Genomic DNA, 13,861 nt, shown 5'->3' on the forward strand with positions numbered 1-13,861 from the left:
AGCAGAGAAGGGTGTAGCTTAGACCTCACCATGTCTTCAAGAACATCTCCCTGGATTTTGGAGTCTCATAACTCCACTGCCAACAGAAAGTGGGATCTCAATCAGTTTGGAATCTGATCACCTGGGCAGTGACTAACTCCTTCCCTTCATTGAGCCTTTCCTTTAATGGTTGGGGGAAGCATTCCTGAAGGTTTACTATTCCAAAATCTATTTCAGTTGTAAGGTTAGCCCACAACCTTTCAGAACTAATGAATCAATACCTGGATTTACTTGGTATATGAACATAATCTAGCGATTCCAACCATCTGATCAGTAGATTTTTACCACTTTTATATTAAGCATCAGTTACTTTGGGGAGGAAATCAAATAGAGAGTTCTAAATTCTTCCACACATTTTGTCATGAATAATGAATTTCTATTAGGTAGCAGATAACATCTAAAGAATTCATTGCATGTTCACAAACACAATGCTGAACACATGCTGCATAAATGCTTAAAAGCGAAAGAGGGAGGTCAAAGAAGAGATGAAGAAAAGAGATCTAGGCTCAGATCTGGTAATCTAAGAGTTCAACAAAGTGGGTTACCTGAGAAATCTTGCCCCATCACAGCATGTAAAAACCTGCCTGGAACACCAGCATTGACTTCATCTCTACTAGCTTTCAAATACGAATTCAGCCTGTTAATGCTTTCACATGATTCCACAACTTCCATGTGTGGTGAGTCCCCAATATAAAACGATGCTGCAGACTGTGGAAGTGGAATTTTAGAAAGACTTGATTTCCTTTTATTCACACTATAGGATCTTTCAATTGTGGGCCTTGCAGTATCAGAAGAAGTATAGCAATCTACATCTGTTTCATGAGCAGTCAAGCTGGTTTCCACTGTATCATCTCCTTCATCCAAGTCAACATTCAGATCAGACTTAATAATTGGAAATGCAAATGAAGTTTTTCTGGGTAATTTTGATTTCTTCCCTGATAAGGATTGACCAGAAGGTTCAACAAGACTATCTGAGACTACATCCTCTGAGGACTTGTCTACAACCTTTTCAGATATATCTGAAACAATTGATCTTGGTCCTGAGTCACCAGCATCTGAACTTGCCCTGGAAATTTTTCGGCTGGTAACACTTCCATGAATTCCAAAGTTAGAATACCGGTCCATCAAGGTAGCACCACCTTTTCTAAGTTGTTTACGGATATACGGTTCCTGGAAAGCAAAAAAAAAAAAAAAAAAAAAAAAAAAAAACAGAATTAAAAAAAAATACAACCTACCAAACCATGATGATAAGGCAAAAATAAACTGATGGCAACTAAAAGATATGTTTAACTCTACATAATATCAACACTATTTAAGTTATCATGCTGATAAATATATGGAAATCAAGGACAAAAAATACTTCGCATTTATGCTTTTAAGTTGCTCTTTAATGCAAACTGAATTGAAATGCTAACTTAATGGAAAAGCTTGTCTATCAAGGCTTGTAAGAGAGATGCTTTGTTTGCATATATCAAGGGAATAAGATTCATGAGTTGATGGACCGTAAGAAGAAAAACTAACTAAATGAAATTAATCAAAACAACAGAAGCTACCATTAACCCACATCGTGCTCTCCAATACAAATTGCATATCATATTTAAAGTATGGCTACAAAGAGTCTGTCTTCACATGCATAGTGTGAGCTGCCCTCGCATAAACCAATGATCATAGTGAAATTAAAGAACAAGACCGGTCTTGCTAAAAGAGTACAAACCTCTAACCCTCAGAGGCATTTTGGCATTGGGATTTTGAAGAACACCCATATGCAGGGCCCACAAATAGGTGAGGAATGTGCTTGGAAGATGCAAGAACTGAAGAGAGAGATCTTGGTAATCCCATAAGTGCCCCTTTTTGTAGTGTTTCCCAAATATTTAATTACTGAAAGTTTCTGTGCAGTATTTATGTTTAAAATTTTTCTCAATGAGACAATATCATGGAATCTGTTTAGTCATACTCCACAACCTTAGCAAGCATATAGTTTCAGACCATGGAAAAATGCCACCAAGGGTTTTTACCTCTGCACTTTTTTTTTTCTTTTTTGATCAGAGAGTTTTCACCTCTGCATTCATACACTATATTGCCATCTCCGTACCTCCTCCCATTTTGAAGTATTGCAGTACTGTGGCATGATGCCCAACTCCAACTAGATGGCCAAGCATTTCAAGAACCCACAAATTTTGGTGCATTCCAAGTAAATTCGTATATCCACTCATAGCGTCATCCTTGACAGAGCTTTAACTTAAGAATAAGGCTTAATGCATCTTGATGGTAGGGCTGACCCTCCTAATACCGAATGCAAATGGGCCTGATTTAAGAGGCTAGACTGGGAGGCTTACCAAGGCAAGGTTCACACGCTTTGAACCCATATAGGAAGTGGTTAATGATAGTTTCATAAAGGAGCATCATGAAGGCACCATTTTTACAACAAATCCAAGAAAAATTGAAGACTACTTTCCAAAATTCTTAGACATGGGAGTTTTTCATACCCCTTTTGCCTCTCAGTTTTGCTCCAATCTTACCTCAAACTTTCACACACCTCACCATTTCACCTCGTGTGAAACCTCCTCTAATTAAGAACAATATACAAAACAACTCGGGGACTTCAGTAGGAGAGAAAAGCCTCAATTGTCAAAAGGGCGGTTCAAAGGCCAGAAAAGAACTCTAGTTGAACGAGCCTGCAGTTAGGATTAAAGGCTTTTATTCCAGTAACCCACAAATATTAACGAGAGCACATCTCATTTTCATCTGTGAAGACTATAGAAACAGAAAAACTATCCAAGAAAGTAGGAAAAAAAAAAAAAAAAGCAAACCAAAAAACATAAAAAGAAGAAAGCAGTATATAATATTGGAAATTGAAGAAGAAGCAGAGAGTTGAGTAGAGACCTGGTGAGAGCCAGACATGGAGTTGAGGAATGAGGAGGAAGAGGAGGAAGAGGAAGAGGAGAATGAGCAAAATGCATAGTATTTGAGGGAAGAGGAGACGGCAGATTCGTAAAGAAACAAAACAACAATGTGGGTATCATGGTTGAGTCCGCCATTGCATCAACTCTGCCCCCCTGTTTCTGCCAATTGAACATCACAATGGAACACCCCATTTTATATTCGTATTTCTGATGAGACATAGGGTGGATCCCACCTGCCTCTTCGGATTTCTTTTGCTTAGCACTGAATTAAAAATCTGCTATATGGTTTTCCTCCTGTATTTTTGTTGCATTGAAATATAAGAGTGTTTTTGCCATAAATTTCTATGTAGTTGAAAGGGGATGAAGTGCTACATTTTTTTAACCAAAGAGTCTTACCGATGTCACTCACCCTACAATAATATAAGAGGTGGTGTTTGTTTCGTCGTTCAATAGAAAAAAATTGAAATATTCAACTTTTTATATTCAGTCAAAAGTAATATGTTCATATCAAAAATTTAATTTTGATTGATATAAATATATTGTTTTAAATATTCTGATTAGTGGAAAACATTTTAAATGATTCTTCCCCCTTTTTACCACTAGTAAGTGCACACGTGATAAAGGACGCGAAGGAATATGGAAAAAGTCCAAAAAAAATTATGTAAATTTATTCTTCCAAGATTCATGGACCAAACCAAGTAATACTCTTTTTCATGGAATAATTGAGGATGTAAATTTATTCTTTCAAGATTCAAATCAAGATTCATGGAATAATTCATACTCTTTTCCATGTTCAATCCAAATTCCAAGCACATTTATAGATGGTAAATTCTTTTGCACACTTTTCTTGTTAAGTTCCTTCAATTTTATCAATTTACTTATACAAAACCCCTTTGTTTTTAAAATATATTTTAATTTTTTTTCTATGAAGGAAAAAAACTATGTGCTACTACAATGTAATACACGTAAAAAAATTAAATAAAAATAAATAAAAGATGAATAGATAAAAAGATAAATACCTTGTTAAGAATCAAAAACTGTTTTTGGTCTCCCAAATATATTATTTGGTATTTCATTTTCAAATGGTATAACATATTTGTTTTAAATTCCTTTTACAATAGTAATTTATATTTAAAAATTTTAAAAAATGATTAGGAGAAACTTCTAGTTATCCCAAAATGAAGATTTAGCTAAATTAAAATAGGAAAAAAAAAACTCAAGAAGCAATTACCTCAATTTCAATCGAAAAAAGCTAATTTCGTTTTTCTTATTATAAGATTTAATTCATGAATATTAGTTAAAAATAAAATTTAAAAGAAACAAAATGGTAACCCACACTTCAATTTTTTTTCAAAAGCTTCTATCGATATTAAGATAAGACAACAAATGTTACTTTTAATATCATAGGAGCAGGAAAGAAAATATCATGGATATATCGATGGTCAACGACAACTAAGCTCAAAATTGAGTTTTTTTTTTTGCTGCTGTCGGGGGATTTGAACCCCCAACAAAAGGTTCAACATGCATCCCTAACTCCACTAGGGCAAAATTGCCCTTAGATATGTACTATGCACTAAAGAAATATATATCAAAAGTTAGGATATAAATAAAATATTAAAAAAAACTTTTTAAATAACAAATTAATTATAACTATTTTATAATTGAATGAAAAATTTTCATTTAATTGATTAGTAAAAATATATCATAATTTTATTCATAGTGTTTTTAATATTATTAATATATTAAAAATTTATCATCATTTATTTTATAATATTAAATAGATTTTAAAATTAAACATATTATAATCACATATCACAATATTATCATCAAATAATATTTTATATAATTTAATAATCAATGTTCACTTATCAAATTTATATTTTTTACTAACATGTACAGTATTATATATATATATATATATATATATATATATATATATATATATATATATATATATATATATCAATTTATTAAAAAAAATAACTTTAAAATGTCTATTATGCTTTTAATTTCATTTCTAAGAGTTTTATTTTATATTTTTTTTTATAAGTTTTGATCAATTTTAGGCCTACGGATATTTTGTATCAAAATATCCACCGAAATATATTATAATCAAATATCACAATATAATCATCAAATAATATTTGATATAATTTAATAATCAATATACACTTATCAAATTTATATTTTTTATTGATACGTACTGATAAAACAAAGGCTATTAATAATTAAGGAAAATACCCAAAAGGGGGGGTGAATTGGGTTTTTCAAAATCTTTTTCCACACAATAAAATATGCACAAAATAAATAAAGGAAAGAGATAAAGTTAGAGAATTCAAACTCGGGTTTATAGTGGTTCGGCCCTCCCTTGCCTACGTCCACTCTCCTCAATCTCCTAACCGAGTGAGGATTCCACTAACTTGAAGCTTCAATCAAGCTTTCAATCGTCTTACACTTGGATTCCGGCTCCAATGGGCTCTCACACAATCTCTTCAAGATTTGAACCACTTGAAGGCTTTCACACTCAGTTTACACAAGGATGAAACTCTCAACTTAGCTTAAGGATGGCTCAAGTACAAGAGAAAGCTAGGATGAATTGCAAGAGTGCACTAAGAATATGCAAGTAATGGTTTGATGCACTTAGAAAGAAAATGAGAGCTTTTTGATCAAGAACAGGTAGGTAAGCTTTGAATGCAATTGTTCTTTTACTCATAAATGAAGAGGAGCTCTCTATTTATAGGTTTCTAAGCTCGGGAGACAAAAACAGCAGAAAAGTAGCCTCGACCGGACGAGCAAAGGGTCGACCGGATCACTAGCCGTTGGTGCATTTAATGCATGGCAGGTTACCGTTGCCTCGACCGGACCTCGACTGGACCTCGACCGGACCTCGACTGGACCTCGACCGGACAAGGGTAAGGCTCGACCGGGAAGAGAAAGCTACTGGGAGAGAGAGAAAATTTTGTGTCTCCCTTGACCGAACCTCGACCAGACAAGGGCAATCGGTCGACTGGTTCCCCAACCGGTTGAGCCGGTTGGCCATAGCCACAACCGGTTGAGCCTTTTGGCCCCGAAAACCTATCCTTTTTTATTTCTTTCTTTTCCAATACTTAGGCAAAGTCTTTAGGTGAGTTAATATGTCAATTTTGAATCAATTTGCCTAAGGTATATTTGATAAAACTCGGGTTTTTAAAGAAAATCAAGTTTTAGAGAATAAACCGAGTTTTCTAAGATGCATGAAAAGGTATGAACGTTCTAAGTGCACTCATGCTATCATCTTACATTCATTTCCTATGATCACAAGTCTTCCAAATGATCTCGATCCCGTATTCGTTTGGTCCTTGATGAATTTTTGAGATTAAGTCTGAGATTCTTAACAGTTTAAAACAATTAGTCACTTAACCGTGGTTTGTTATCATCAAAACCTGATTAGGAGAACCCTTGGGCTAACACGTACAATATTATATATATTATATATACATTAATTTATTCAACAAAATAACTTTAAAATGTCAATTATACTTTTAATTTCATTTCTAAAAGTTTTATTTTATATTTTTACAAGTTTTGGTCAATTTTAGGTCTACCTATATTTTATGTCAAAATATCCACCAATATATCTCCGATATATCCAATATATCCCCGATATATCCAATATATCCGTAAAATCGAAATAACGATATATCTGTAATTACCGATATTTTCATCCTTGCATAGGAGTGATGCTTTTTTTCCCTAAGCTTCTATATTATCCGTAAAATCGAAATAACGATATATCCGTAATTATTGATATTTTCATCCTTGTATAGGAGTGATGCTTTTTTTCCCTAAGCCTCTATATCATCCTATTGAATAAGGAAATAACTCTCATAATTATCTTCTATGTGTGAAGTGACTTTTTGAGTGTTGTTTCATGGAAGAGATTAAACACATGGCATCCAAGAAATAAAATGTCAAAATATCTATAGAGCCTTACAATTAAAGTATTGAACTAAAGAAAGCATGAAATGAATAACCATAGTTAATTTGCTTCAATAACATTTTTTTTTTAAATGTTTTATTTAGAGTCTGTTTGACAATAATTCTAGAAAGCGCTTTTAATATTTCTAATACTTGAAAAATTTATCATTCAAGTGTTAGAAATGTTAGAAACGCTTTCTAGAATCATTCTCAAACGTAGTCTTAGTTTACAAAAGAAATAAAAACAAGTTTGGTTACTCGGTGAAAAGAATGTTTTTAAGGATTCCAAATAACAATGTTGAAGGAAAGACTATTGCTTTCATATTTAACATTACATAAACTAAAAAATAAATAAATAATGCAATCTCCCAACCAATGTAGTATTTTCAATTTTTTTTAAAAAAAATAAATATCATTTTTCAAGAAGTTGAAACAAATAAGTGACCAAAAATACATAAAACACCACACCTTGTCAACACAATCTAGAATAATCAAATATTATTTTTCAAGTATTTTATATAAACATTTTGTTCAATTATTATTATAAGAAACTAAGTTTTCATATTGTAATTCATTTAGGTGGATAAGAGATTTTATTACACTAATTTAAAATGAAAATAGAGTAAAGAAAACGAAAAAGAATGATAAACAAATGTAAGATAATAACATCACATACAATAATACATATAGTGGCTTATAAATATGTTATACTAACATGTATGTTTAGTAAAATTTTATTATATTTAATTTAGAAAATTTTCATGTGAGTGAAAAACCCTTATGTGAACCCTGCATTTCGCTCGATGCGTTCCCACTCGATGGTGCAATTTGTTTTTTACTTGATTTGGTAAAAATATGATTTTAGAAAAGACTTGGAGTCACCACTTATTTTTATTTTATTTTTTAAGGTAAAAACAAAATAAGAAAGAAAAACCTTAAGTGTGACTCCTGAAGGAAAAAAAACAGGTCTATAAAAAACCGAGTATGGGTCCGAGGGTCAGGTTACTCATTGAGAAGGTACGGTAAAGACCGTACCACCCCTCTAAACCCCTAAAAATGGGTCTCTACTAAATAAGGTGAAACAAACATGACAATTAACTAGGAGATCAATGAACACCAATAAAATGACAGAATAACGAAACAAATTGAGCATGAGAACGAATAAATAAATGAAGTAGGAGTGAGAACGTACCTCAACAACAAATAATAGTGCGTTATCATGGAAACAAGGTTAGTTCAAGTACAAAATTATCGCATGCATATCAAAGATCAAAACAAAAATCAAGCAATATTTGTTAAGTATAGTAGTTGACAATCAGAAGAGAAAACTCATATGTAGGGCCCCCACCAAAGCCCAATTTATCTTGCATGAATTAGTCTCACAAATTCCATTATTTTGGAATTATGAAAAAATTCATTCTTACTTATTTAAAATCAAGAGAAACAGAAAATTATTTGAAAATCGAAGAAAATTTGTACAAGTACATACCAAAATGAGAATGACAACAAGCTTATTAAAATCGGGATTTTTGGCAACCTAAAAACCGTAATAAACGATGAAAAGTTGCAGAATTAAAAAATATCTGAAAATTGGATTGGAATTAAAATTGTTTAAGAGAAAACTGGATTTTTGAAATTTATTTGAAAATTGGAGTCTCGAAAATTATTTAAAAATTAAAGTATTGGGAATTAAATTTAAGAATGGGAATTTTGGAAATTAAATTTTAAAGAAATTGAAATTTTGAAAATTATTTGAGAATTGGAAATTAAATTTAAGAATTGGAATTTTGAAAATTATTTGAGAATTGGAGTTTTGAAAATTAAATTTAAGAATGGGAATTTTGAAAATTAAATTTGAAAGAAATTAGAATTTTGAAAATTATTTAAGAATTGGAGTTTTGAAAATTAAATTTAAGAATTAGAATTTTGGAAATTAAAATTGAAAGGAATTGGAATTTCGAAAATTATTTGAGAATTGAAGTTTTGAAAATTAAATTTAAGAATTGGAATTTTGAAAATTAAATTTGAAAGGAATTAGAATTTTGAAAATTATTTGTGAATTGGGGTTTTGAAAATTAAATTAAGAATTGGAATTTTGCAAATTAAATTTGAAAGAAATTGGAATTTTTTTAAAAAAAGAATTAAGTTTGAAAATCGGAATCGTGGAAAATTATTTAAAAATGGAAATTCGAATTTTGAAGAACTTATTTGAGAATGGAAACTTGAAAATTACATTCAAGAATTGGAATTTTGAAGAACTTAAAAATCAGAGTTTTTAAAAAAATATATTTGAAAACTGAATTTTTGAGAATTTTAATTTTGACATGTGAGGATGAAAAGATATATATATATATATAAAGGATGGGACATAGCCATTGCATGCCAAAGGTGGCCATGCATGGGGCCCGTCCCCAACAACTTTTTCCTTGGAAAACCCCACTTAGAAACCAATTTACAAAATTGCATGCTAGGTTGACATAGGAATGCAGCATATTGATTGCTTGGAAATGAACTGCTCCCAGATGGATTTTTGCTACATTGCCATGGTCTATCCACTTGCGTATGAGAATATTGGCTCGAAGTGACTTTGATATTAGAAACATGAACCAATACAAAGACTGATCAACATGTTGAAGCGCCAAACCCATCAAGCATAATGCCTACCATAAACTAAGCATGTCAAGCATTCTACTCCCACAATCCAGAACAAAAGAGCATCGGTCACAATGATAGTCACCAAAGGTTTAAGCAGATCCAAAAGCCGTTCACATAGGTCCATTTTCGTCATCACAACTTCCAAAAACCCTAGGAAATTAGTTGCGTGAACCAGCTCTTAAGGTAAGACATTGGGTACGGAGAATAAATGGAGGTTGAGGCTTGGTGATGGATCCAATGGATATGAAGGATGGAAAAATGAAGGTGGCCATGCATGTTGAACTCCATTTGGTGCATCCCTTGTATTACCAGTATAAACAAATGGAAGTGGCGTTCCCGACAATGGATTCATTGGATACGAAGAAAAAGTGGAGGTCGGGGCTTGGTGATGGATGACGATGATGGTGAGCTTGTCATGGAGCGACAAACTGAAGTTAGTGTGGTGATCAGCTCGGCGAGTATGAAGGATGATGGTGATGAAGGAGAAGAACATGGCAGTCCTGAGTAGATGAACAACGTTGCAATGGCGCACCATGGAGGAGTCGACGATCACCGACTGTGGTGATGGTTGTCAAGATGGAGGAAAGATGACCTAAAAATAAAATGGTGGAATTGGAGATGCTGATGGTGTCACATGGAGCTACGACCATAGGAACATAATGGGATATATGGCACATGGTGGCTGCACATCGAGCTATCGGAGAGGAACCGCAACTATGATGGGAAGGGTGAGAGAAAGTGGTGATTGTGTGGGCTATGCGGGTTGTGACAAGTTGAGAAGGATGATAATGGAAGTATGGTGACAGGTTTGGTGAATGCGTGGAAATGTTGTGAAGGTGGCGGCCAATCTTGAACAATATTCCATGGAGTCACCAGAAAGCCATAAAGACGGGAAGGAAGTAGAGAGAGTTTGGTATTTAGCAATGGGTTGCTGGTATAATGGAATAAGGCACTCTGTTCTGGTGGGGTGTTGCTTCCACATGATCAAATGCCACAACTGCTTCCCAAACCTGCATTCTATAAACATCCTTGTCTCATGATCACCCAATATTCCAAAATATGCCAAAAACAGAGGAGAAAGGAAAGAAAAGAAAAAAAAAAAACAAAGCATGCACAAGTTGCTCTCAAGCACCAAGATGAACCCACCAACAACAAGAAAACTAAGGAGAATAGTTCCAAATGGGAAATGTAAAGTAAGTTGGAATCGTACCTAGACCAGGAGAAGGATGACAGGTTGATTTCTTGCTCCTTCTTCCTTGTGCCTCTTCTTTTCCTTTTTTGGACGTTCCCTTTTCCTTTTCAAACAGCTCACCCAATTTTCTCCTCCTGCTTCTCGTCCCATCTGGCCACCCAAAACAGCTAACCCATAAGTTTTTTTTCTTTCACTTCCAGTCCCCTCTGGCCGCCTAAAATAACTCACTTTCAGGGTAGTCAGAAAAAGGGAAAAAAAAAATCATTCTCCTACCCAAGGGGGTCTACACCTTATCAAAATTTTATGGTCTTCATTTTTTAAGAATGAATTTTATTTTTCTTAATGAGATGCAGTCTCATCACTTCCCAAATCCTTTTAGGATATGTCATAGAAACTATATCTTACTTTATTTACCTAGTCAGTACCTTTAACTCTTAAGGAGATGTGGATAGGTCATAAACTTAATTTGCAACATATTCTCATGTAGGGATGTTTAACACATGTGTTTAAGCCAAATTTATATGAGTAAAAAATAAGGTAAGGAGTATACTAGTTTATAAGGTATGCATGAAGGTTTCGAGGGTTATTACTTTTATTGTCAAGATGATCAAAATGTATTTTATAGGATCAAAGGCAAGATTTCTGATAATGACTATATAATTAGTGATAAAGCAAAAGGTGATATAGAATAGAGATTATTGAAAGATAATCTCACATTTACATAAGATAATATGGATCTAAGACTACAAGAACCTACTATTCCTAATAGTTTTAGTATGCGAGTGTCTTATCTTAGTGAGAGGATTGTATCTTATGAAACAAGTCTATTCTGATTAAGAAAATCACCTAAGAGGAGGGTGAATGAGGTGATTAATTTTTTTAAAAAAATAGTTAATTAAATTGAAAAACACTTAAATAAAAGTACAATAAAGTAAACAGTAAAGGGAAGAGAACTGTCAACTTTTTTATAGTGGTTCCAAAATCCACTTACATCCACTTCCCTCAATCTCCTAACCGAGTAAGATTTCCACTATCCAATGCTTCAACTCAAGCCTTTAAGCTTTACAATTAGATTCATCAATTCCACTAGGTACTATAACGCCTTCAAGGTTTTCAACTAACTTTAAGTTTATATCACTTAAGAAAGAGTAAGAATATGGAGATTTTGATCATCTCAATCCTAGTACAAGTGTAGTTCAATGCAAAGAAAAAACTAAGATGGATTTCAATGGTGTACTCAAGGATTTGCAAGTGTAGATTCAATGCACTTAAATTAAGGGCTTTGAAAAAAAGAAAGTAGGTGAAAAACCATTCAATGCGCAAGTGTTCTCTTATCAATAAATGCAAGGGAGTTATTCAATTTATAAAAAAGACTAAGATGGATTTCAATGGTACACTAAAGGTTTTACAAGTGTAGATTCAATGAACTTAAATTAAGGACTTTGAAAAAGAGAGTAGGTGAAAAATCATTCAATGCAAGTGTTCTCTTATCAATAAATGCAAAGGAGTTCTTCAATTTATAGAAAAATAATTTAGGCACCTAAAACAACATAAAAGGCCTCAATAGATCAAGCTCCGATTCAACTAGTTGACTATCCATTGGTGCAATTGATGTTTTATAAGTTATTGTTAGTATTTTTAATGCGAGACCAGGCCTTGACTAGTTTTCGAATATACCTCAACTAGCTACACACCATCTATGTGAAGAAAGAGCAAATTTTGAGTAGGCTTGATTGGTTCTCAATTCGGATAACCTAATCCAGAGAACACAATTGGTTGAGTTGGTTCCCTAACCAATTCAATCAATTTAGGTCACTCTCTACTTGTTGCACTAGAATTTGCCAAAAATGGTTCACTTTAGGGTTTTAATCTTCTAGTAACTTAAGCATTTTATTTAAAAACCTTTATAAGTTATGTTTTAAGGAATTGAACCTAAGCACATAAGAAGATGGCATGATTATCGATGTGTTAGTAGGTAAACCACAAAGTTTCTAGATAACTCTACTAATGTTAAAATCTTTAATACTTAGTCATCCCTTAGTCTTAAAAAGATATAATCCAACTAAGGTTATGTCTAGAATATGACAAATATTGTGCCCATGAAGCTCAATCCTCTCACCTTGCACAAATAAAGTAATCAAACCACTTAGCTCATAGCGCATATTGGAATAGAATATGTGGACCAATGTTGAGTATACAAGATCTTAGCTTGCAATAGAAGACAACCATCCCATTCAAGTAAATAACTCCTCAAAGAAAAAATGACAATTGAATAAAATTTATGTCTCAAGTCGAAACCACCTTTCAAATGGAGAATAAACAATGGTATTGTTGGTACTCCACCAAAACAAATGACTGGGTATTAAAACATGTTTTTCTCCATGCTTTAACCTCAAAACTAATAATTGGACACTTCCCTTGTGTCTTTGAAGTAGTTGCACCTTACTGGGAAGCCATGAAAGACTAACTAGTTATTGTGGAGAGAAAAAAATGGTAGATAAAGAGAGAAATTAAAGGTGAGAAAAAGACTAAATAATATGTCTAAATAATTAATCTTTTTAAGATATGTCTAAATAATATGCAATCTTTTAAGTATAAATGACATCAAAAGCAATACATGGCAAACATTAAATTTATCATGAAGCATACTATAAAGCATTTAAGTCATGTGAGCATAAGCAAGATCATTTCAAAATGAGATAACCCCTACTTTTCTTTTTATGTCAATAAATCAATCTTTATTAAGAGGTTTTGCGAAAATATCAGCTAATTGATCTTTAGTGTCTACAAATTCAAGTGTGATATTATCTTTTTTGTACATGATCTCTAAGAAAGTGATGCATAATTTCAATGTGCTTAGTCCTAGAGTGTTGCATTGGATTTTTAGAAATACTAATAACACTTGTGTTATCACATTTAATAAGTACATGTTCAAAACATAAACCAAAGTCACTCAAGGTTTGTTTCATTCAAAAACTTTGTGCACAACATAAATTGTTGACAATGTATTTGACATTTGTCATGAATAATGTAACCAAATTTTGCTTCTTACTATGCCATAAAGTTAGTGCTTGCCCTAGAAAATGACAAGTATCATTGGCATTTTTTCGATCAA

At 32.8% G+C, this 13,861-nt stretch overlaps 1 protein-coding gene across 1 annotated transcript in view; it reads right to left on the reverse strand.

Moving 5' to 3' along the window:
- LOC117923493 (exopolyphosphatase PRUNE1-like) overlaps positions 1 to 3,080 on the reverse strand; it is a 44,113-nt gene extending 41,033 nt beyond the window's left edge. Inside the window, exons 1-2 of the mRNA XM_034841807.1 lie at positions 2,923 to 3,080; positions 585 to 1,209 (exon numbers count right to left, since the gene is read on the reverse strand). Coding sequence (XP_034697698.1) covers positions 585 to 1,209; positions 2,923 to 2,940 — 643 coding nt within the window. The 5' untranslated portion in view covers positions 2,941 to 3,080. The remainder of the gene's footprint in view (positions 1 to 584; positions 1,210 to 2,922) is intronic.
- Between the last annotated feature and the right edge of the window lie 10,781 nt (positions 3,081 to 13,861).

Source organism: Vitis riparia, chromosome 10, assembly GCF_004353265.1.
Source record: "Vitis riparia cultivar Riparia Gloire de Montpellier isolate 1030 chromosome 10, EGFV_Vit.rip_1.0, whole genome shotgun sequence".
In the NCBI taxonomy this organism is placed as follows: domain Eukaryota; kingdom Viridiplantae; phylum Streptophyta; class Magnoliopsida; order Vitales; family Vitaceae; genus Vitis; species Vitis riparia.